The 24,071-nt window shown below is 42.0% G+C and overlaps 1 protein-coding gene across 24 annotated transcripts; it reads right to left on the reverse strand.

Moving 5' to 3' along the window:
* Nucleotides 1-1,520: 1,520 nt before the first annotated feature.
* On the reverse strand, nt 1,521-13,657 carry tpm1 (tropomyosin 1 (alpha)). 24 transcript variants are annotated; one of them, XM_071532167.1, is made up of 10 exons: nt 13,434-13,657; nt 12,597-12,722; nt 9,053-9,186; nt 8,459-8,576; nt 7,905-7,975; nt 6,980-7,055; nt 6,657-6,719; nt 6,464-6,533; nt 5,675-5,753; nt 1,521-2,121 (listed from the first exon to the last, which is right to left on the reverse strand). In XM_071532167.1, exons 1-10 carry the CDS (start codon nt 13,545-13,547, stop codon nt 2,103-2,105), a joined length of 870 nt encoding a protein of 289 aa, XP_071388268.1. In that variant the 5' UTR covers nt 13,548-13,657; the 3' UTR covers nt 1,521-2,102. The 24 variants fall into 24 exon arrangements, with proteins under 24 accessions (XP_071388268.1, XP_071388269.1, XP_071388256.1 ...); XM_071532168.1 differs by lacking the exon at nt 6,980-7,055 and adding an exon at nt 7,618-7,693; XM_071532155.1 differs by lacking the exon at nt 5,675-5,753 and adding an exon at nt 12,918-13,043.
* Between the last annotated feature and the right edge of the window lie 10,414 nt (nt 13,658-24,071).

Genomic DNA, 24,071 nt, shown 5'->3' on the forward strand with positions numbered 1-24,071 from the left:
AATTGTTTTCCACCTTCTCCTCCCTCCTCAACCCACCCTCCCCTCCCCCTCTCTCTTCCCTCTCAGCTGATGAGTTTGTCACCTACTTTGCTAAGGAGGTGGATGACATCAATTGTTCCTTCATCATCCAGCCACTAACAACACTATTCCTTACTCCAAACCTGCTTCTCTGCCCCTTTTCCCTGGGCTTGCTTCCTTCTCTACCCTCTCCCCAGATGTCCTCACACTTGTCAGGTCTAACCGAGCCACCACCTGCCCCCTTGATCCTATTCCTTCCACTCTTCTCCAAACCATCTCCACCGACATCACTCCCTTCCTCACTACCCTTATCAATTCCTCTCTGTCCTCAGGTCTTGTTCCAGCTGCTCTAAAGGCTGCCAGAGTCAAGCCTCTTATTAAGAAGCCCTGTCTTGACCCTGCTGCTATCCAGAACTACAGACCTGTATCTCTTCTCTCATTTCTATCCAAAACCCTTGAGCGAGCAGTTTCCAACCAACTTTCTCTCTATCTCTCCCAAAATGACCTCCTGGACCCTCTTCAATCCAGTTTCAAGGCTTCTCATTCTTCTGAGACAGCTCTCCTTGCTGTCACAGAGGCCCTGCACACTGCCAGGGCTTCATCCCTCTCCTCTGTCCTTGTCCTCCTTGACTTGTCTGCTGCTTTTGATACAGTTGAGTTGACTTTTTTTTTCCAATTCTGTCTGTTTATGCATGTTTACCTAATGTTTCCTAATGGTTTGATTATTCATAGACAAAACCCTGTATGGTCCAGCGCTGCTCAGTGAGCTCTAGTGAACCAAAGAAACACTCGTGACGGTGTTTTTCCCTCTCACTGGAAGCTGAGGGGAAGCCAAAATGAGCAAAGAGTAAATGTAATAAAGCTGAAAGATGAACAGATCTCCATTTGTTCTGAAAACAAACACATAGGCTACTGGAAGCACGGTCTAGATCTGCAACAGGGGAGATAATGTGCTTTAAATAAAATATAAGCTGCCCACTCCCTTTGCAGGGTTTACAACACAAACCAAGTTAAAAAAAAAAAAATCTCAAAACATGTGCTTTTATTTATATTCATTTTTACATTTCAGATATGATATACAGTTGAAACATCTACATTAATAAAACAATGCACAACCAGATGATTGAAATCATACTTTTTAGACAAGATGAAAAAATTTTGAACCATGGTTTAAAGAAAACTATTACTGAAACGTGTTAGCAAGATATTGTTGCCATACATTGTAATGATTTTCACGCTCAACAGAAAAATAAATATAATTTGGGAGTGAAGAAAGATCCCTTTCTAGCCATACGTAGTTACATGTTGGCACAAAATAAAAGTAAACAAAAACAAAATGGAATTTTGGCCTTCGCAAAGGCAGTCAAATATCAATCCTGCTATAGTTTCTCTAACTGCTTAACAACACAGTAGCACCAGTATACATATAGACAGGCATATCTAATGTATACTTACACTTGTGAGGAAACTCTGGGGGAATAAACACAGGTGTGTTTTATTTAAAAAAAAAAAAACACTCATATACTTTGTCCTACAATATGAAAAATGTGCATTATGTTGAGGTTTAATTAAGTGCAAAATTTCTCCACTTTGTCCTTGGATATTCCTGTATGGTGTGTGCATAATCACGATGGAATGGAACGTACCAGCTTAGCTTCAATGGAGATGTATAAAACAACCTTTGTAACCAATGGCACATGTCATTTCACCAGATGACTTGTCAAACAAAAAAAAAACCTTATTTGAAGGATTGCAAAATGCTGATATCATTACAAGATTAAAATTGGCTTGCGAAAACAATCGTGTTTCTCAGTTTAGGCTTCATCAAGGGAACGACAGGCTTTACCTTCCCTTAGCTTTGCTTCTTGGTTGAGTTCCACTGAAGGCAGGACGGTGCAATAGAAATAGCATCTGGCTGTTTGTTCTCCACCATGGGCAAGGTACGAGAAGGGGGGTTTATGGCAAGCAAGGTGCAAGTACAAAAAGCCAAAACCACAGTGTGTGGGGTCGGACCATGCTTTCACATATTATTCAGTTCCATTAGAGTCTGGTCCAGCATCTGGTGCATATCGAGGTTCTCTTCTTTAGCATGTGACAGTTTCTCTGTTAGAACACCAAATGAAGAAGATTTAATCTCACACAAGCAAGCATAATTGAGTCAGATGGTTAACTTGCATCAATAGTCAAGCAAGCTGGCTACATCATTCGGGTCAGTCATTCAATTTGGGTACTGTTCAACCCGACTACATTAAGAGAAAACAAGAGAAACACATCGTTTTAGGAGTAAACAAGCTCGTATTATGATATGCAAGCAACCATGCAGGCAATTTATAGTCGACAACAAAGCATCTCATTATTACTTCACAGAAACACAATACACAACAATAATCCATAAATGCAGACTATTGTATAATGCAGTGTTATTTGGTTGCAAAACTTTACATTAAATGGATGTATTTGAGAGAATCCCTGATTTTCAGTATATTTTAAATAGACCGTTTTTGCCAACAGCAACACAAATCTCAAGCAGTGCAAGCATCGTACATGACAATGCAAATGTATGTGCAGTATTTCTTACATTGGATCAGATTGTCATTATATACACACACACACACGCACATTAAAAGTAAATGGTTAAAGAGATGAAACATTCACACAATTTAGTCCTCATTCAAGGCCACTCGTAGTTCATTAGTGAGTAGTCGGTTTTTCTCAAGTTGCTGGTAGAGGGGATCTTTGCAGTCAGACAGCAAGTAGGAAAACAGAAAGAGGAGAGGAAATCAGAGGAAAATAGGAAAAGAGCAGAGAGAAAGTGCAATGCCCGTTGACACCTACCTTCTCTAGAACAGGTCAATGGAGATTTTTTTCAATCATTGTTTGCAAAGAAATATTGAAAATATCTGAATGGCCTCTAAACAACAATGGTAGATCAAATTAGTCTTCTGGTGTTCTTGATTTTTGAGAGGGAGCATGGGCAATCTACCCTCTTCATCATGTTTTTATTAATTAATTTTATTTTGATCTGCAACAGGTAAAGAGAGACAGGACAGTGTGTAGAGAGACGGCATAGGATGAGCAGATTCAAACCCAGGGAGTTAAAAGAAACAAGGGCAGAGTGAGCCTCCAGAATGTCTTGATGATTCTAAATTAAAAGAAAATTGCCTAAAATTGTATGGCTTGGCAACAAATGGGGAGAAAAAAAAAAAAGAATACTACTTCTGCTAGAGGAATTTCTGACTAAATGGGCTCTATCCAGTGTATCTTTGCATAAAATAAAGTATAGTTCACCAACACCTGATAAATTCTTATTGAGAAACAATATCTGATTATGCTCTGTAGCCCTTGTCAGTATATCCGTGGCCATAGTTTGGTCTGACAGTTTTGAGACCATAACAATGTCGGCTCAACTATTTGTCTGCAGTCTGATAGCTGATTTGAACTGCAAACTTTAAAAGCACACACCACCAAATTAATTGCTTACCTCTGGTTAAGTTTCTGTGTCTGAACTTCTGCTACTGCTTTTAATAAAAAAGGCCCAGAACGTGTGAATCTATATTTATTTAAATAAATGACAGGATACCGTATATCATACAAAGACCATGTGCATCAACACTGGTATCTCAATGGAGAGTCAACAATCCTTCTCAATCATCATCCAACTTTGTCCACCACCCAGATGAGGCTCAACATGTCCTACATACTGTACTGTACTCTACCATTACACCCATTGCTCTACTTGACCGCATTCTTCCCAGGAACAATCCAACACCGATTCATTCCCTGTTCTCCAAAACATTACAGAGTCCGCTACTTCTGTCACAGTACTAAGTGTTGAAAAGTGCTTGCATGCATCATATTCTAATGCTATGAGAGCAGAAAACTCAGCTCAACTTTAATTGAAGTACCTGTGGTTGTTTTAGGTACTGTGGTTGTAACACTGCTGTGACGGCCCTAATCTCTCAACTTCACAGGACAAGATTTGAAGAAAGAAATTTGAAGAAAAACAAACAAAAACAAACAAAAACAAAAAAAACATGAAATGAAATCTGCAAAGCTGATCAACTATACCGAGGAAAGTAGTGCTAAACCACCTAATGGTTTCTTGAGATGCACAAACAAAACCAATGAAATACATAACTTAAAATCAAGGCTTCCTGGTTTTATTAGAGCCACTTGAAAATAAATAAAAATTAAAAAGAAAAAAAACAAACAGAAAAGGACAGAGTAAAGAGATACAGCTTACATAGGAGGAAGGACGTTTATTTTTACACAACGCAGAAAGATTCTAGGATTCTGTACAAGAGATGGGATGCAACTAACGTTGACATGAGGATGAAAACATGAGGAAAGGAAAGCAAAGACAGAGAGGGGAAGGGAAATGGAGAGAAGGCTGGAGAGAGCAGACAGAAGCCGCTCAGCCGGCAGGAGGCGTCTTTGATGAGGTGTAAACAATTTATCTGTGTGGAAGAGAAGAAGTACAGTGAACCGGAGAGCTGGTGGGGGGCCTGCGGAAATTTAGAGATGTGCACCACAATACACCAGAACCACAGGAGTCACGGCACGGCACAACAAAACCACAATGCACCGCTGAAATGCATTGTAAGGTGGAATAGGCTGACAAGTGAAAAACACAAACTCGAGGTTGGACCAAACCCTCCCTCAGATCACATCGAGACCTTTCTGCTGAATCGTGAGGAGAAGCACTTGACCAGTCAGAAATGGTGCGCTTCGTGAATCTCCCGCTGTTTGGCTTATGTAGAGGGACAAAACCCGTCTAAAAGCCAAGTTGGGAGTTCAACCAGGGTGATGGCAGACTGTGACAGTTCACCTTCAACCAGTATGAACAACAGAACAAAAATGGACCTCTCACAAGCACACAGGGGGCCTTTCTTCTGGACAGAAGTAGACCATGTTAGTAGACGAAAACAAGTGGAAGTGAACGACACTTCAAAAAATAGGAAAACACACATCACCTTGTGTTACAGAGAGTGAAATCAGATTCATTGAAATGCTGCCTTCATACAGTCTACTGCATTTCAACAGACGGCTCGCATGCTTTGCTTGAGCCGTCAATATTATCAATATTTTGAAACTGGGGGAGCCTTAAAAATTTGAAATGGGGAAAATGCACAAACTCACAAAATTAACACTGATTACTTTTAACATAAAAAGTAATACAATTTGTAATTAAATTCAATGAATTTGAAAACAGAGAACCATGCTGTGTTCTGTTCATACTAAACATTACTCCAGGCCTGCTAATGGAGCACAAAAAGAATCTAACTAACACTAACGTTGCTTTCACAAAGAGCATGTCTTCATAACCACACTCATGAGGAAGTGTGAGAGGAAACCACTTAAGAGTTGTAATTATTGTAAGTGTACTTCCATTTTTTTCAATTGATGGTTCCACACACATGGAATATCTATTTTAAGACTATCTAAGCAGTACAAGAATACATAAAAGAATAGCTGCGTAGTTATTAACCACTTAAAATGTAGGAACAGAAACAGGTGGATGTAGTAGTTCCTGTATGATTGGTACATGAAAATACAGGGGGGATGGACGGTGTGCGACGGCTGGAATACAGGGAGGAAAGATACAGGAGAAGAGGCGCGACGGAGGCACAAGCAGGCACAGCGAGTTGAGAATTACATGGAAGTCATGTCGTTGAGGGCGTGGTCCAGCTCCTCGCTGATGGCCTTGTACTTCAGTTTCTGGGCATACAACTCATCTATTGGTGGGGCCAGGGGCACAGGGGAGGTGTGCAGTGAAAAGGGAGTGAAGGTGGAGGAGGAAAACATGAAAAAGGAGGTGAAGGGTGGAGCATCCAGACCAGAGAGAGAGGAGATACACAGGCCAGGAAGAGAGAGAGAGAGAGAGAGAGGTGACAGACAAATTGGAAACAGAAAAAAAAGGAAAGAATGTTACACCAGAAGATGACCAGAAAACAAATGCAACAAAGGCCTGGGCAAATTCCTCAGCACCTTCAGGAAATGGACCTCTTATTTCAATGCCATATTATAGCTGTGTCCTCAGCCTACTATGACTTGCTGTCAACATTTAGGCCTGATATCTCTGATGAACAGGTGGACCTGTTCTAACTCAGCACAGATATGAATGAACACTGATGCCCGTATTATATTCTGCCATCAAAGCCATTCCTTCCCACCTATGGGATCCAAAAATGAATCAACTACACTGCAACAAAACCGCAACAAAATTATGATTGGGTTTGAAAATGGGCCATGATGAAAATGAGAAGGAAGCAGAAAAAAGGTTTTGAAGCAAAGTAAGGAATGGGCTTAAAAAGGAAAATGAGATTTCTAAAAAGCATTGAGCACTTACCCAAGTACCCTAAGTGAGATTGACTGACTGACATAATAAACATTTCAAAATGCTGACCAGAGTACCATTCTGATGTGGGGAAATAAAAAATCATACCTTCCAGGTCATCAATGGTCTTCTCAAGCTTGGCTACTGATCTCTCAGCGAACTCAGCACGAGTCTCAGCCTGTGGTAGAGAGACAGATTCATGAGTCTCCAACACTTGTGAACTGTGATACTGCACCTCTGACATTTAGAAATGATCCTGGCCGCCGGCCAACATCCCCAGATAAGGCCTTGTGAAACTTGCCTCCTTCAGCTTGTCGGTGAGGACCTTGATCTCCTCCTCGTACTTGTCCTCCTTCTGTGAGTACTGTGGGACAAAAACAGGGATAGGAGTCAAACATACTGCATGGGCATGTGTGAATAGCAGTCAAAGTCATGGATCTAAATATACAAGTGTACTGGCACTGATACCACAGAGTTTATTTTCATACATTTACATTGACAAGCATTATGGAATAAGACTGAAGTAGAGATATATGGCTCCCCGGCTCTTCTGCTCCCTATCCACCAAGTCTATGGGGGAGCTGAGGGGTTTGACAGCATGCACTGGGCTGCAGCCACACTTACCTTCTCAGCCTGGGCCTCCAGTGACTTCAGGTTGTTGGTCACAGTTTTCAACTCTTCCTCAAGCTCAGAGCATTTGCTGGTGTTTTAGACAAGGGGATAAGGTGCAAAGGAGAAGAGGAGGGGGGGGGGTCGAGGAAAAAGGTGACAAACAGGGGAGCGAGGATGGACAGACCAGAGGTGGACACAAAACGGGTAGAGGGAAAGTAAGAAAAGGGGGAGAGGAAACAAGATAAATAAGAACTACGGGGATTAAATGAGGAGGGAACCCCAAGTATCTCAAAGTGCCCCAACAGAGCAGGAATGTGAGAATAGCAATGTGAGGAATGCAACTCTTTGTCTTTACACAATGAGTGAGAGGCGGAGTTTAATGAATACTTTGGTAAATACCATTTGAGCATCTAGATTTCACATGCATCTGTTACACTCTTTAACTGTGAGGTGTCATTCTTGCACTATTCCTGCCAAGTTAGGTGTGAAAGAGTCTAATTTACCCAGAATAAAAAGAGCATAAAAAGGAGGAAAAGAGCAACAAGCACAGCAAGCAAGACAGAGGCTTCATTCAGCGAGGTGAATGAAAAGTGACACGGGAAGAGCCATCTATAAAAGAAGCTACTGTGTGTTACATTTGTCTGTAGTACCTGTGCAAGTGAGGAGTTTAGTGATTTCGTGCTTTGCTCCAAAACTCTTAGCTCGTCCTCCAGTCTTCTAGCCTGTCTGTTAGTGGGTGTGGCGTATGCAAGCCAAAACCATTCAAACCGTGGAACACATGCAAAGTATTAGCACATGCAATAAGAACATAGGGCACATTGTTCAAATGGAAACAAGTCCTGTGCTTTGTGCATTATTAAAATAAAAGCAGAACTGTTTAAACATCAGCATACATGCAGATTAAAATGCAAATTTGTGTAGAGGTGAAACTTCTTACCCTTCTGAGAGCTCAGCGCGCTCCTCTGTACGCTCCAGGTCACTCTCAATGATGACCAGCTTACGGGCCACCTTTAGGTGCAGCACAACAAAGTGTCACAATACAGCAAATACATGGTGCAATAAGGAGGAGGATAAAGGGTTTTTCTCCCCACCATCCCCTATGCCAATGAACAAATCTCTTCACTGTGTACTGCTCTCATATTACAGAATGGCACTTTTAGAAAAATACAGGAACTGTCCCTAAGTTTTGGACTGATGGGTCAAAGTATTGCGCTTAATCAGGCATATGTAGGTAATAATGATTTGCAATTAATCCATTAATTCTTTCTGACATTTTTTATGCTTTACATGTCTTAATAAATAAATATTCAAAATCTACCAGTTGTTAGGGAGTATAGTGACTTTGAATGGAAATCAACTTCTCAAAATGGCATAGAATGTGAATCTGTTCATGTGGAAACAGCAGCTGCATGTTTGGTGTTGCCAGATCGTTATGGGGAGGCTCCTCAATTAAAACCAGTTGGGTGAGCTGCCAGCGGCTGAGAAACTCGCCTCCTCGTATTTGCGGTCAGCCTCCTCAGCAATGTGCTTGGCCTCCTTCAGCTGGATCTCCTGCAGCTCCATCTTCTCCTCGTCCTTCATGGCCCTGTTCTCAATGACCTTCATGCCTCTGTGGGAGGAACAAACAGGCGAGAGATGTTAGGAATCACTCCTTGTCGCAGGCCTGCTGTAACGCAGTGCAGATCAAAAGACAGACAGGCAGAAACAACCGAGGTGAGGGCTGCCAGACAGCCGACAGTCTCCCTGAAGACACGTATGCCTAGTGCACATTAGCGTAGGCTGGTGAATATTTAATATACCCTTCTAAAGTCAAGGGCTGATGTTTTTCTGGTGTGGCAGAGGGGGAAATGCAGCATTTGGGATGATAGAAAAAGGACTGCACACAGTCTGGTGCAGCTACTGTGATGGTGGACTGTCTGGCATCAAGCCCTGCAGCACAGAGGAGCTGCTTATACCCAAAACAAAGGGATGGAAACGCAGTCACATGGCCTATTTATCCCCGGCCACCTGGTCTCTGGAGACGCGGGGCAAGGGAGACGTGGCAGAGATCAGAAGTTTAAGTCTCTGCCGCTCAGGAGAACCCACCTCTCACTCTCATCAGCAGCCTTCTCAGCCTCCTCCAGCTTGGTCAGGGCAGTGGCCAGACGCTCCTGAGCACGATCCAACTCCTCCTCAACCAGCTGGATACGTCTGTTAAGGGAAGCAACATCTGCCTCAGCCTAAGGGGAGAAGAGGAGCATGTCAGAAGAGCCTGGAGGTTACCATCTTGGATAGACAGACCAGAATTCATACAGACATACACACACACACACACACACACAGAACAAAATTAAATACTAAACATCAGCACAAAGAATGAAGGTGATTTAGATTTTTTCGGTTTGCTTAGTAGTGCACTCCAACGTAATTTTATACCCATTGGTGAGCGTAATCACGGTTGTTCAAATGGGCTTCTCTCTGTGTGCCACCTGTTGGGAAAAGCAGAGGGCCGTCCCAGGAGGATTGCCTGTGCCCCCCTTGACTATGTATAATGATAATGATGCCCCAGGCTGACAGAGGGTTGAATACCCTGTCTCATTACTAGGCCCTGCAGGGAACATTAACAAGGCTCAAGTCAAAGGCCCTGGGACAATTACACCGTAAATGGCTGCACACATGATGTACATACAACTGTGGATGACTCCCTAGGTAGATCACATCACATTGCTATTCATTAAGGGGGATGTCATATCAAAGCAATGACAAAAATGATGCAGGTGTATTAAACCCATAGCTGCTTCTGCTTTTCTATTTCTGTTCAGCAAAAATGTCTAATCTTGAAAATGCCCGGTGAAACCAGTCTGTCCAACTTCCCATACTTCGAGTAGTCGAGGACAAACTCAAAGGTCTTTTCAAATCGTTTCCCTTGTAACCCACAGTTGACTTTAAGGTGTGCTGTGTGGGGCCAAAGTGCACCTCAGGTTGTGAAGCATGACAAGGAACTTACTAATAATAATGCATCAGCTTGAGCAGTGGTTCAACTCCACCAAAACCTCTTAAAGTTGATTAAAATAAACTACAGACAAACTTGCATATCAAGTTTTGAGATAACTGAATCAGGGCTATACATTCTCCTGCAGAAATATTTATTTCCCGCCTCTTTAGCTATGTTCACACAGGGGAAATCACTCTGCACTCTGCATGTGAAAACCCCTTGTCCTTATATGGAGAAGTCATACACCAAAAGCTGAGAGAGCAGGCTGACACCTTTACTGTTGTCACCGCCACAGTTTAATCACTTCCTGGTTGTAGACAGTAATTTATTCAAAGACTTAATCTACTGCTGCCGTGCCTGTAGATTAGCCTGCCTACTGTAAAGCAGGTTAAAAATGACCGTTATAATAAAGTGCATCAAAGACAATGCGACTGAAACTGACGAGAGCAACTGATGTGATGCAACACAATGATACAATGATACAGTGTGACATGATTGCTCAACTGCTCTTGGGCATCCAACGGCCTACCAATTATAATCGCTTAGCCACCAGCCACATAGCCTCAGCTTAGCAGGCTATCAAATCGTGGGCAGTGGATTTTGTGGTGGCACCGGAGCCAAGTAAAACTCAGTTTACAGCACCGCAGTGCATCAAGAGAAATCCCGCTATGTCACTGCTGCCTGTATCAGTTCAAACTGTCGCCTACACGAACGAAACAAACACACAGCACAGGCTAGAATGAGGATGTCACTTTGCTTTTACGCATTTGATTAGGAGCTCCTGGCTACATGAGGTAAACATGCTTACTTCTTCTCTGGTTTTCCTCTCCGACACCAAGTCCTTCTGTAATCTCTCAGCTCTCTCCTCTGCAACGTCTGCCTGCTCTTGCAAGGATCTTATTTTTCGTCTGACTGCCTCCAGCGATGTAGCTCCAGCCATTATTTACTCTTGTTAAAAAAAACGCACTAAGGCTAAAGACTACAGGCAGAATTTCCGAGAAATTGAATGGTGCGAAATGACGTCCTTGATTGTACTAAATGCTACGTGAAGACAGGGTGGACAGTGCGCAAGCTTTTTAAAGACGCACTCGGCAATGCCTGAAATTTGTTCAGGAAGTAACAGAGATTACAAAATAAACCTTAGGGTATTTCGCATTGTTATGCAGAGCATTAATCTGTAATAATTTAATGCATTGGCTCAAAAAATAACAAAAGATGAAATTTGATTGATACTAAGTTACCAATGACGCTTTAATGATAAGGACCCGCCCAGTTAATATCATCAGCATCCTTTGGTTGCAGTGGGTTGACAGAGACACAGCGCCCTCTGCGGGTCAACTGTGAGCAGTGCAAATGGTAGTGAAACATTTTGAAACTACAGGATTCAATAGGTTTCTATGAAATAGAACTATACTAATCCTACAATACATTTTAGAATCATACTAGACAGATAATACAGCAAGTCCCTTTAAGTATATTATGGGGACTTATAGATGAGAGATAAAAAATAAATATCATTAAGAACGGTAAGTACCTAGTAGACACTATAAACTCACTGTTGAGTACCGCAGACACACTATAAGTCCCTAAAGGAATCCTATTATAGGATTATTATAATGGGTTTTCGTTGGGGGTAGCTTATGGTCCACACGACAGACTGATTTTTGTGACTGTGTGACTGTGATTGATTCTTGTATCCTAATTGTTTTTTCCTGCTGCTGACTCATACCACAGTTGATCTGACAGTCATCCATGTTGGGCCATTTTACCCATTTCTTTATCATCTTACACTGTTTATTGTTTATTGTTTGAGTTGTCTCAAACATGTCACAGATCTTAGATGTGCATCCTATCTAAAAAAAAAATTTTTCATAGTTTTCCTTTCATGTAGTAGCCTATTCATCCAAAAGATAAAATTAGCCTACTGACTATGAGCACCAGAATATTTAATCGAAGAGTGATTACATTCTGAAAGTTTGAAAGATGAAAGTTTTTTTTTTTAATTAGTAGGCCTACGCGGACATTTTGCTGGGAAACTCTATTTTCCCCTGTGGTAAGCAAAGGGCGCAGCCCGGAGATGTGAGCTCTATCTTGACCATATAAAGCAGTGGGCTATATTTATCCAGGCGCTGCTCTCTGCGCTGTTGGGAAGACTGCACATTTAGCCGGTTCACTTTCCACTCAGAAAAATGTCTTCTTCAGCCTATAAGACCTACAGGAATAAACGTATCTAAGAGAACAAAACAATTATAGTAGCTATATTAAGATTATGATTAATTGGATTTTCGATTAACACTGTTGTGTGCCAGTTGCAGAAACAGTGTGACCATTCTTTCTTTGTGCTGATTTATGAGTGATTGTGCATTGTGATCAGTGATACAATATAAAATGACAGTTCAACAATAATAGGACATATTGTCTGATGAAAAAAAAAAGTGAATTTTAGGTTTAGCCTACTGGTTGCCAAGGGTGGGCAGGTGTAAATCATTTCAGGGATGTAAGACGACAGATATATTTTGAACACCCACAAAGAGACAAGATAAGTCCTATGATGTTGCTCTGTCATTTCACATGTTCACAGAAACATGAAAAAGATGTGCAGGAAGCCTGGTGCAGGAATGGTGCCATTGTGTAGGCCTACCCTTCCTTACTTACGTCGGCGGCTTTCTTCTCAGCCAGCTCAAGTTTCTCCTGGGCATCTTTAAGAGCCTCAGAGTACTTGTCCAGCTCATCCTCAGTTCCCTTCAGCTTCTTCTGCAGAGCTACCAGATCGTCCTCAAGCTGAGGTGTGTTTGAGTGCGCACAGTTTCAGAGGTGATCAGCGGGGAAACGGAGTGCGTGAGCGCGCACAGGCGCAAGAGCGCGGACAGAGAGAGAGACAGAGAGAGAGAGACAGACAGACAGACAGACGAAGACAGAACAAGGGGAAGAGAGAGGAGAAAAGTTAGGGAGACCCATGCAAGTCAGATTAAATACCTTGGTGGCGACCTCTTCAGCGCTCAGCAGCTTTTCCTCAGCAGTTTGGAACTCCTCAAACACTTTATCTCTTTCGTCTTCAGTAATGCGCAATTTCTTTTCCATCTCTCTCATATCATCCTCTAACTATACATGCATATAAAAGACATTAAGTTTAATATAACATGGGAAAAAAAACATGCATTAACAAATTATTATCAGACAAAATGTTTTGCATTCTCTCATTTATCAGTTTATCTATCATTGACAAAATTATTAACATAATTTATAGGCTATTTACATCACCAATTGGCCAAACAGCTGAGATGAGTACTTAGAATATCCCCCAAAATCAAGAAAGATAGGTTATTCTTATATTTTCGCCCAAATCCTTATTTCGAATTATCCATGAAAGTATTTAATCCGTATTGGGGAGGTGATCCATTTAACCGGCGTTAAGAGGCAGCGGCTTACAGCCACTGGTATTCCTGCCCTTTTCTATAAATCTTTGGGATTTTCCAAAAAAAAACTGCCGACCTGTTTGCTTCTGTCCTCTGCTGCCTTCTTGTCTCCCTCAGCCTGCTCAGCTCTGTCCAAGGCATTCTCCTTGTCGAGCTTGAGCATCTGCATCTTCTTCTTGATGGCATCCATGGCTGCTTATTGTTGTTCGGCCGCACCAAATGTCCAAAAGAAACCAAGGGGGAGAGAGAGGGGCTAGAGCGTCTGTGCCTAACTGAACGCTAAGCTGGAGTGCAAGCTCTTCCTGACTGTGCCCTGTCAAATATGTACTTTCAAGGGGGGGGTGACTGGATTCCTTTGGTCATCCAATACTTTTTCGGAGCGGGCGTGTGTGTGTGGGGGGGGGGGGGCTTCGGCGTGCCCCGTCGTTTTTTTAAGGATCTGCTCAGCGATTCGTCTCTCCCAGACATTTGATCGTTGATATGCCTATATATGGGGACTGATGGGCAAGCCAATAGCTCCCACAGAAAGGCTTCCTATTGCTAATGTAATAAAAGCCATTCAATGCACAGAGGAGATGGAGAGGAAGACCTCTGCTCCTGGATGGGTGCATCATCAATTCTCTCTGCATTGCACTTGTGAACCCACTACAGTACACTGGTGTACAGTAGTCTGATTAATATGAAAAACAGCATGTGGTAGCTGTGTCTTTATTCAGTGCCTTTTGTGTTTATTCATTTCCAGAATTATTTAAATCTGGACCATGTTTGCCTTTCATGCACATTATATCTCGTCTGATGTCTTCACTATTTTTCCTTTTGCCCTGCAGGCTGGGATCTGGACCATGGGCAGCTGGACCAGCGCTCTCTGTAACAGTTTGCACAGGCTTTTATCAGCTAACAGCTATTGGTGTGTGTGTGCACACGTGTGTGTGTGTAGAGTGAGTTCCTCAGGGATGAGCTGTATTAGCTCAGGGCAAGTGTGCTGTCTGAGAAGAGCTACTGTCGGTGAGAGACCTAAGCCAAGCAGGCCCTGGAGGCATTGTTCACAATCTGAGAGGCGTAAGACGGGGAAGTGTGTACCTGATAATGTATCAAATATCCTCCCAGTGAACTGTTGATGTGTCAGTTGGCTGTGGCTGGGCAGCCTCCATGGGATAGCCAGGCGGGATGGCTTTTATACCTCAATTACAGCAGCTGAGCAGCTGCTTATCTTGGGATTAGAGAAATGCTAACTGCTTTCCAAACTGCTGAAGAAGAATATTTCAATTTATATATTATGTAACAGCTTATAAAACTAGTTTCATCTATACAATTTGAATTGTATTTAAATTTAATTTCTGAGTTAGTTATTTGATCCGCCAATCAACTGATTCAACCAATATTTGAGTAGAACAGACTTGCTATGCTTTTAATATCTTAACATTTTATATGTTGATGCACTGAGCTAATTAAAAAGCTGAAACATACATGGGTGGTAAGTGAGGACACACTGAGTCTCATCTAGCCTTCACAAAGATTCTCAAGGAGATATTTTTAGGATCTCCTTCTCTTTCGTGCACCTGCCTTGGTCTGTAAAATGGATCCAAGACACTCTGCCAAGTGTCCGAGGCCTACCGCTATTAGATACGTCCCTAAAATAATCTGTGTCTTACTCAGGCTTGGCTCTGTTTTTTAGATTATTGTAGGTAGGCTCAACTAGCAGCAAAATAAGCTTCTATTGCTCATGTGCTAAGCTTGTAGAATCAAATCCAACGCATGCTTACCTCAGTCAATCAATAGGAAGATGTGATCAAGGTAACAGCAGAGCGCGATAAGATCAGGAACGGTGTTTACCATTTGTTCATCATATTGCATTACTGTAGTTTGAGTTATTGCATTGGCAATGCAGACATAAGCCTATAGTCTTCAGCCAGTGGAGTTTAAAGTTGTCATGGACTTTGACTGACAGGTGCAGTAATACAAAAATATTTTGATAATCCTACATGCAGGGCCAGCTTGTGTTGTAATACACAGGCATTTGTATAATTGTGATTGGCGGTGAAACAATACTGGCCATACATATGGGCTTATTTCTGCCCATTTTTCTGTCCTCTGGCTCAGAATACCAGTCTTAATACATATGGTTTGAGGATCAGGGTTCTGGAAAACTTACATTCTTTCACCTTTTTCTCAATTTGCAAATGAGTGACAATGATTTATCTTCATAAAAAACACAGCTTGGAAATAGCTTCTGCATATAGCAATGGCCCTAATTTTTAAATGAAGTCAATAATAATGATAATATAATGTATATAGTATGTATGTATGTATGTATTGATATATCATGTTGTTTGTTATATGTTTCTATATTTTCAAATAAAATGTAAATATATAAATCTATAGTCTTGTATTTTATACTATAGGTATATTTAATGCTGTATATATTTCCAGTCTCATATTACATATTTTCAGATTTATTTCTCATTGAGAGTAAAGTGCTTTGTGCCTGCATGGCCTCTATTTGTTTTTGAATTGCAATTTGATCTTAATTGTCTTCACAGTATTTTCACTTAGGGCACTTGGGAGGTTTGTGGTGGCATGCTGGATTTGCTGTGGCATTCTGGGAATGAAAATATGCTCCATTATGATGTTTTCTTTTAACATATTGACACAGTAAAAATAGCCCAAGGTCCCATACACTTACTTTGATATAAGTAGTCACAAATCTCTTTCTCTGTCTAGACAGCATTAAAACTTACATCCCATTGGGAAATTAAAGGTAATGGAAGCTTTACTGCTCTCACACATCCAGATCCAGGTCCAGTTGTTTACAGGTGCATTTAGGAGAGAGTTAAAGGAATGAAAAGGCATATTCAAAGTTTGAAACATTATGAGAACAGCAACAATTACAGACAAACTCTTTCAGTATGTCAGTGTTAGCAGTGTTTTGGCTGTGCTAGCTTTCTGGAGCTACAATATGTTTCTTTTTCCTTGCCCCTGAAGTTAAAAATTCTCCAGAGGTATAATTTTGTGCTCTTTGGAAAGAAAAAAAAAACTCTGCTTCTCAAGGCTTTCTAAAGCATTTTCTCAGAGCAGCTGATGAAAGCCTCCAAAAAACATTTACACTGTTAAATACATACTACAGCTTTAGTCGTATCTTATTTCGTTTAAAATTTTATTTCAAATATCAACATGAAAACTCACTGAAATTGAAATCAGAAAGTTAGTTTAAAGAACAATATGTATACCAATTACTTAATGTTTTTTTATATCTCCAGTCTGCTTTTCCAACAGTCATATCACCCACTGCTAAGTGAAGGTTGTATTGTCTTTCTACATGGGGGAACTCACATTTGGCACTTAGACAAGGCTTTGTCTGTGTAGAAAACAGAATGCAAATGCAATGGATGCATGAGATCATTCAAGAGCCAGGAATCATCACATTCATTCTTTCTTTCTTTTTTTTTTTTTTTTTGTTCAAGCTCCTTTGTGGCAGACAGCTGAGGTGATCCAGCCAGACATTACTACATCAGGAATTCATTCTTCATAGCTTCCTATTTGTCTGGCTGTAAGTAAAAGCCTTGTCATCACACTCACACTGCTCATTTAGAGACAGATTTGAGTTGTGACCTGATGTGATGTTGTGATTGTGAACATCACTGATCCAGCTGGCATCAGTTGAATGGATGCAGTTTGATTCTAGAGACAGGTGCAACATTCAAGCAGAATTCACATTCAAACTCACTATCTTATCATTATCTCCATTGCCCCACCAGGGGAAATTTTGGTTGCAGCCATGGTTAAAAACAAGGTTGGAAAAAATTACACAGAACCACGTCAAAACATGCGATAACACTCAGGACACAGACTAAAAAACACAACAGTGATAGAATCAGACCATTGCAAAAGGAGCTGATGTGCAAAAGGGGCAGACAAGGTGTCAGGTATGCAAAGGCTATTTCAGATGCACATTCAGGAAATCAATAGTAACTGAGACAAAGGAGATCCTGGACTCTGAAACAATGACCCGGAGGTTGGAGCTCAGCTTCAGCTCCTGCCGACAGAGCCGTGCCTCTGTGAACGACACAGAGCGATATTTCCATTTGTTTTAATGCTAATGCTAATGCCACTGTATCAGTTAATCTGGTGGGCCTACAGTGACCGCCCCCTGTGTATAAGGAATGTCCGGTTCTCCTCCATGGCCGCTGAGGGAGGAGCTGAGCTTTACTTGGCTGTTGTGGATGAAAATATGTTTGCACAAGAGGGCCCATGGGAGAGAAGCTTACGGTTTTATCACGGCTAAAATGTCATTGCATTATGTACAGCTACCTCTCTTCCTCTTCGCTAGCTCAATGATAATGCCTGTCTGCTAAACAGAATGACAAGTGTGCGGTCCTTCCTTGGGGAATAACAAATATACCACTGCTCTTTGTTTGCTCCTGACCAAAGCTGTTCCTTTTGGTGTGAAGATATACCATTCTGACAAGTCTTTACTGAAACTATACTAGTGATCACCATCTGAGGTGGAGCAGCAAGGGAAAACAGTGTTGAGGATAGCTCTCCCTCCGTCTCAAGTACACAGCCAGTCAGTGAAACTCTGAGAAGCACAGTGTTGGTGGGCTCCTTGTCAAATACCATCTGAGGATTTCTGCAGACATGGTCCAGATATATATAGAGAGCCCCTTGGCTCCCAGTGACAGTACCCTCGGGATTAGATAGCTCCATGCAGGGGCATATTCATTTAGCACAGCAAATAGGGAGAGGGTGTACTGGGAGGGCGCAACCCAAGCTGTAACCCGAGTGCAGCCACTGCCCTAACGCCATTGAGTTTCTTCACAGTTATGTTCCACTGGCTTATAGTCCTAACACTTCAACTGGTATATGTTGAACACAGATGGACCACAACCAATGCAGCTACAGTATATTAGATGATTGATAGATACAATAAGGCTGTGACACCTTGACTCATGCAGGTCTGTGATGATAAACTTGTCATTAAAACAGTATGATCATCAGACATAAATTTCCCTTCAATCAGTTGTAAATCTGTTTAAATCTTCTGTTTAATTAATGGAATCTGACAGTATGCAGTAGACCCCTGCTTAATAATATGAGGAGTCAAATTCCTGAGGTAGGGAGGTCAAATATTTCAGCTGCAGGTGCTCCATTGAAGATGGGTAGAATTCCACATGCACCGGGTTTTTGCTATGGTACAAGTAGCTGCTGATAATAGACAGGCTGTCATCTCTTGGACTGTTGAGACCTGCACTGAGGCTCTTACAGGCCAGGAATGGGGCTTAAACTGTCTTGCCTCAAGTGTTTTTTATAGAAATCAAAGTACAATCAAGGCATTTTTAGGAGCACAAACATAGATCTGCTGAGGCTGACCTTAAAGGAGATTGTGGTAATGTGTACAGTGCATCCCTTGATTGACAATTTTCAACTTGAAGGTTTGTGCAGAAGTTCAAGTTCATATCCTGTTCTTGTGCAGATTGAAAGTACAACTGGTCACAGTTGAACGAAAGATGTCATTTTCCCAGTCTAAACTTTTATATCTAAGAGAGAAGACACTTCAAAGAAGGCGTTTCACAGCCTTAAGGATAGTATTCTGGCACCTACAATTCATTCAAAGAAAACAAGCTGAGCTATGGGGTAAAAGTACCAAAAGTGAAGGTTTTCCTGCACTAAAAAGACAACTGTGGGTGGCAGTCATAATGGAGGAATATTTGTGGCCAACCCAAGGCTCCTCCCAAACTGTTTGTTTGTGTTCCCCTTCTACAGATGGGGACACACAGAGGCAAAGAATGTTGGCCATATCTGATGCTGCTCAGTCAGCTTAGCAACTGGAAGAGGGGAAATGCATTTGGGGGGAACTGTCACGATTCATTTCAAACTCATGCAGGATGCCATGCTAGAATCCCAGTGCATTAAATTCCCCAAAAATGCAAGACATGTCATAGCATGGATACTGCCCCCCCCAAAAAATCACTCTACTAAAATCAAGCTTGCTAAAATGACATTCTCTTCAAATTGGAAAAACAACAGCACTGTTTCCTGTTTCCTTACACTTTTACTGTGCTTGTTTGTACACAGCAAAGGGCAAGCCAACAGGGATGAGGAGAGTAAATGATTGTTTACAGGCAGCTTGAACTTCTCCCAGCTCCAGATAAGAGATTCCTCCCACAGCATCAGCTCTGTGTCCTGCTCAGGAATCCTTCCTTCAGGGACCAGAGGCTGCTGAAAGCTCGCTCTCGATATGGGGGAGATATTTCTCAGTCGTTGACCTAAACACTCACTGTCCTCTAAGTGGTGCTTTTTAGACAATGTTCTGCTCTTGTTGATATCTTTACCCTCTTACAATTATTGTCTTTTGGTCTCTTACTGGTTTTGTATGTCAGCGCTTTGCCCAGCATCTTGTTGATAGGACTCTTTAAATATTTGCCTTAAATCCTTTGCCCTTTATGTCACAAGGGTAGAAGTTTCCGTGTTTGCACACAGAGGGAGAATCTTTCATATATGTGTCCATATATGGGCTCTCTGGTGTAGTTGCCTTGTATAAGCGAAGTGGAGACAGAGACAGAGGAGAGGGATAGGTTGTGGAAGCTTTTTGTGAAGTCCAAAGACGTACTTGATATTTCTTTCCATTCCAGAGGGCTATAAAACTTCTTGGTATGCACTTACAGCTGAGCCACTGTTCTCTCCGTTACACTCCGGCCTGTCAGAGCCTCCTGGCACACAGAAATGAAACAATGGCAAGTAGAGGAGGATGCTATACTTGTAAGGTAGCACCGTATATCAGAGATAAATGTTTATTTGTATGTTTTTGTCACTACAAACAAACTTCATGAGTCCACTCATGAAAACAGAATCCATCTGAGCTTTTTCTTAAGATAGAATAATCCTCATCAAAAGCCTTACAATTTCCATTTTTGGTAAAAAAGCTCTGTTTTCTAAATTTGAATTAGAAAGTGAAGGTCTAATTCTAGTTTATGAGCACGGACTCCAAACCCCAAAATGACCATAGCTTGGCTGAAGTAAAGCCGTAATTTGGAGGCTGTGTGAGAATCTATGGTGATGAGACATTCCAGTGTGGTTTTGAGCGACTGTTTGAAAGCTTGCAGAGCGTGTTCACTGTGACTGGGCCACAGTGGTCTCCCTACAGTGAGGAATGCCACAGGAACCCACAGCTCTGCGGTACCTGCATTCTTATACCAAAGCCTGTCTGCGCCCCTATGTTTGATCAGATGCCGTGACTGTTTTCCAGCCAGACTCAGACTCACTGCACAGTTAGGTAGCTGGCTAAAGCAGTTGTGCAAAGTCATAAAACAACTGTCCGGCTGCATAGACATGAGGATAAATAGACGTCCATCTGGTGTGGTCTGGCTATAGTTCCTGCCCCGAGGCCTTAGCTGTCTGAGATAACAACGTATGATAAGAGTGTAATTATCCTCTGAGGCTGCTTAAACACATCACTCCTATCAAAAGAATGGAAATGGCTCAGAGGGAAAATATGAAGGACGTTTCGGATCACTCCCTGGATCCATCAAATTCAATCAGCTCAGTCTCTGGGTCAGTCTTTGGTTGGGTAAATACAGCAGAGGAAGAGGGCAGACAGGCAAACTCTCCGTGTAATGGAGATAGTAGCGTGGAGTCACATTGATTAATCACTCTGGTTGTCCTCAGTCTAAATCCCCTCATGAAAAATGGCGTCAGTGTGGAGAAAAATCTGCTGAGCATTGAGTGGAGCTGTTTATTCAGCTTTAATACGGGGTGGGGAGGCCGCAGAACTGAGAGAAAAAAAGGGAGCCAAGGACTTTTTCTGTGCAGAAATGCGGCCTGTCATCTAACTAGTGTTCAGCAAAGTTTCCTTATTAAGACAGAGGGGGTTGGATGGACGAGTGTTACATTTCACTCTAGACAGCTTATATCCCAGGAGACACTGCAGATCAGTTCCAGTCTGCAGCACAGACTGAGACAGACGGTTCTCCCGCTCCACAGCTCACTCTCAACACTGTTTCAGACGTGAGCAAAAAAAACGAGAAAAATCATTACAAATCCCGGGAAAGCCTGTCTTTGGAAGACTGGGTGTTGGAGTCAGACCATAATGATTTAATAGATATTCCGTATGTTACTTGTAGAGTTGTCCAAAATTAGCCTCCAAGGTTTAAGTCTCAGCTCTGGCCCAATATAGCCCTGCTGTCACTGCTGACTAAGAAATACTGCGCCTTCCTTACATGACGGCTAAAGGAGCTGCTGTGCCGTCCTGGGAGCAGCGGGCAGCCAATACTGTCGCACAGCAGAGGATGGACACCCCAAAGGTGACTACCACTAACCCAGATGCACTACATCAAAGCCCCACCCACCTGTCCAAAGATATCTCATGGAAATGGGTGAATTCTGTCTGCTGCAGCATTACATAAGGGCTAGAATGTAGGACACTTCCTGCAATCTGACACTCAAAATATCATTTTTATGATGTGCGGCTGGGCAGTTGAGGCTTGAACTTATGAACCAAATCTCCTTGTCATTTTTTATAGATAGCCTGGATTTCATTTCATCAGCTCCTAAAGCTCACTTACATTGCTCTCCAAATTCAGACTAAAGCCATGTGTTAAATATCTCTCAGATATAAAATAAGAAATAATTAAATCAACCAACACGTCGTTCGGAGCAATATTATTACTATGACCTTCCCATCTTTTTTTTAATATAAAGGTTGTGAGATATCAAGCAAACGGACATTCACCAGTTCCTACTTATGAAACCACAGAAGTCATCTGGACAGAGACTGTTTACTATTCTCATTAGATAGGAGGCTGTGCAGCGGATGAGTTATGGAGCCAGAGCGTTGGGAGAGCCCCTACTGATGGCCTAAAATAGTCATATGTTCCAGACCTGAGTAAAAGGCTCTCGTAGATCTATCAGCTGCTGTCTCCCACGTTTATGTTAGGGAGCAATGCTTCTCAGAACAGAATCCTATGTGTCCACACACAAGGGCAGACAGGCATCTTGTAACACAATGACCTCACTCACTTATGTGAGACCATAAGTCACTATATTCCACAGGTTTTTTTTGTAAGTGTTTTGAGTAGGTAGAAATATGTTTGCGTATCCCTCTGAGACATCCGTGCAGTACATGTACACGTTTCACCAGCAGCATCCTGGGAGCAGGTAGAGCTTCAGTGTCTCGCTCATGGACATTTGGACAAAGATACATTAGCTGCTACAGAGATCAAACCTATGACCTTCAGTTACAGGACAGTCTCTCTAACAAAGAGGCTACCATGACATGAACGATGGAGCTGAATTGTGAATGTAGGCTACATTAAATGAGAAGTTATATAAAACAGAGGCTAACCATGAGGAAAAAAGAAAACCGGCAAACCAGCTGTCAAAACACCTGAGACAAGGCCAAAAAATTCTGGGAGGTTTTCTTTTTCACAACTTGTTAGGTGCCTTATCCATAACATGACGACCTGCAACTTGACCTCCGGGGATTGAGTTCAAATAAACTGCCATGCCATTGTTGGGTCTGCGCTATGTGAAATATCCTGACAAAATAGACTGAAGCTAAACATGAACTGCAGGTATTTAACCTGGGAACAATACTGGATTCTTTCTTGTCAATTTTGGTAAGATGGAGATGAAGATGCTTGATATGGGACCTTGAACTTCACATTCTCACGGCTAAGCTCCTTCTTTAGTCTACAGTATATACACCACAATCCCAATACAGTCTGTTAAAAATGCACAACCCAAAACCAAAAATCCTTTCCTGACATATGTTTTTTTTTCCAAACCCTGCCTCCCCTTTCTTCACTTTCTGCCGGAGGAGGAGAAACAGATCCATTTGGCTCGGGGCAGTGACTGCTTCCCTCTGCCCATACTGTGAAGGAGAAAAGAGCATGATGCCCTCTGAACCTTTTCCAATCTTAGCTTGACTTGGACTGGTTTCCTAAACAACAATAACAACAATGACCAAAAAACAAAAACACTCTGCAAACTAGACAGAGCCAATTCACACAGTTTCTCTTCTATTTGTGCTGTCTTACTATATAAACAATTCACTGCTGTTTAGTCTAGTAATACAACTGTATAAGCAAATCCAAAAAGACCAACAGAGAAACTGACGTGTATTGAAATTTCAAAGAACATTATTAACAATGTCATAATACCATACACAGCTTTCTGACCCATGCTGCAGGATGTGACAACTCTAATTCCACTGAGACTGTCCTCAGCACAAGCCATGACTCCATTCCTTAGTTCTGCACAGCTTCACTTATGAAATTGAACTTACCTCTGATTTAAGCTGGAGAATATTTAAAGTTTTAGGAGCACATTTATAGCCAAGTGTATTTGTTGTTGCACTGCAATGGCTTACACGTTGATGAATTTCACCTGTGTGCAAAAATAAAATGGTGAAATTGGAGAGTTGACCCAGTGTCAGTTAGTTTAGCCATGGGTTGACACGGCTTCATTTTTTGTGAACTTGAGCGTGGAACAAAGCCTGAGCTAAATGGCTGCCAGGCTGTGGGGATTAGGCACGGCACAAGCAACAGCGCCTGCAATGCAAACCCTCCACACAGCAAATGTAACACATTTGGGAGGTCAGAGTTCCTCCGGTGTGGGTGCTAAGGATCACTGCGTGTCTCATGGGCCTTTTGGAAACCCCAAAAGAGTCTATCACTGCTTGGGCTGTTATTAATGACATAGGATACGCCACAGTGTAAGA

The sequence above is a fragment of the Centroberyx affinis genome, unplaced genomic scaffold (assembly GCF_046629955.1).
Source record: "Centroberyx affinis isolate AG114_WGS23_722 - 3 ecotype Tasmania unplaced genomic scaffold, CSIRO-AGI_Caff_v1 ptg002167l_1, whole genome shotgun sequence".
In the NCBI taxonomy this organism is placed as follows: Eukaryota; Metazoa; Chordata; class Actinopteri; order Beryciformes; family Berycidae; genus Centroberyx; species Centroberyx affinis.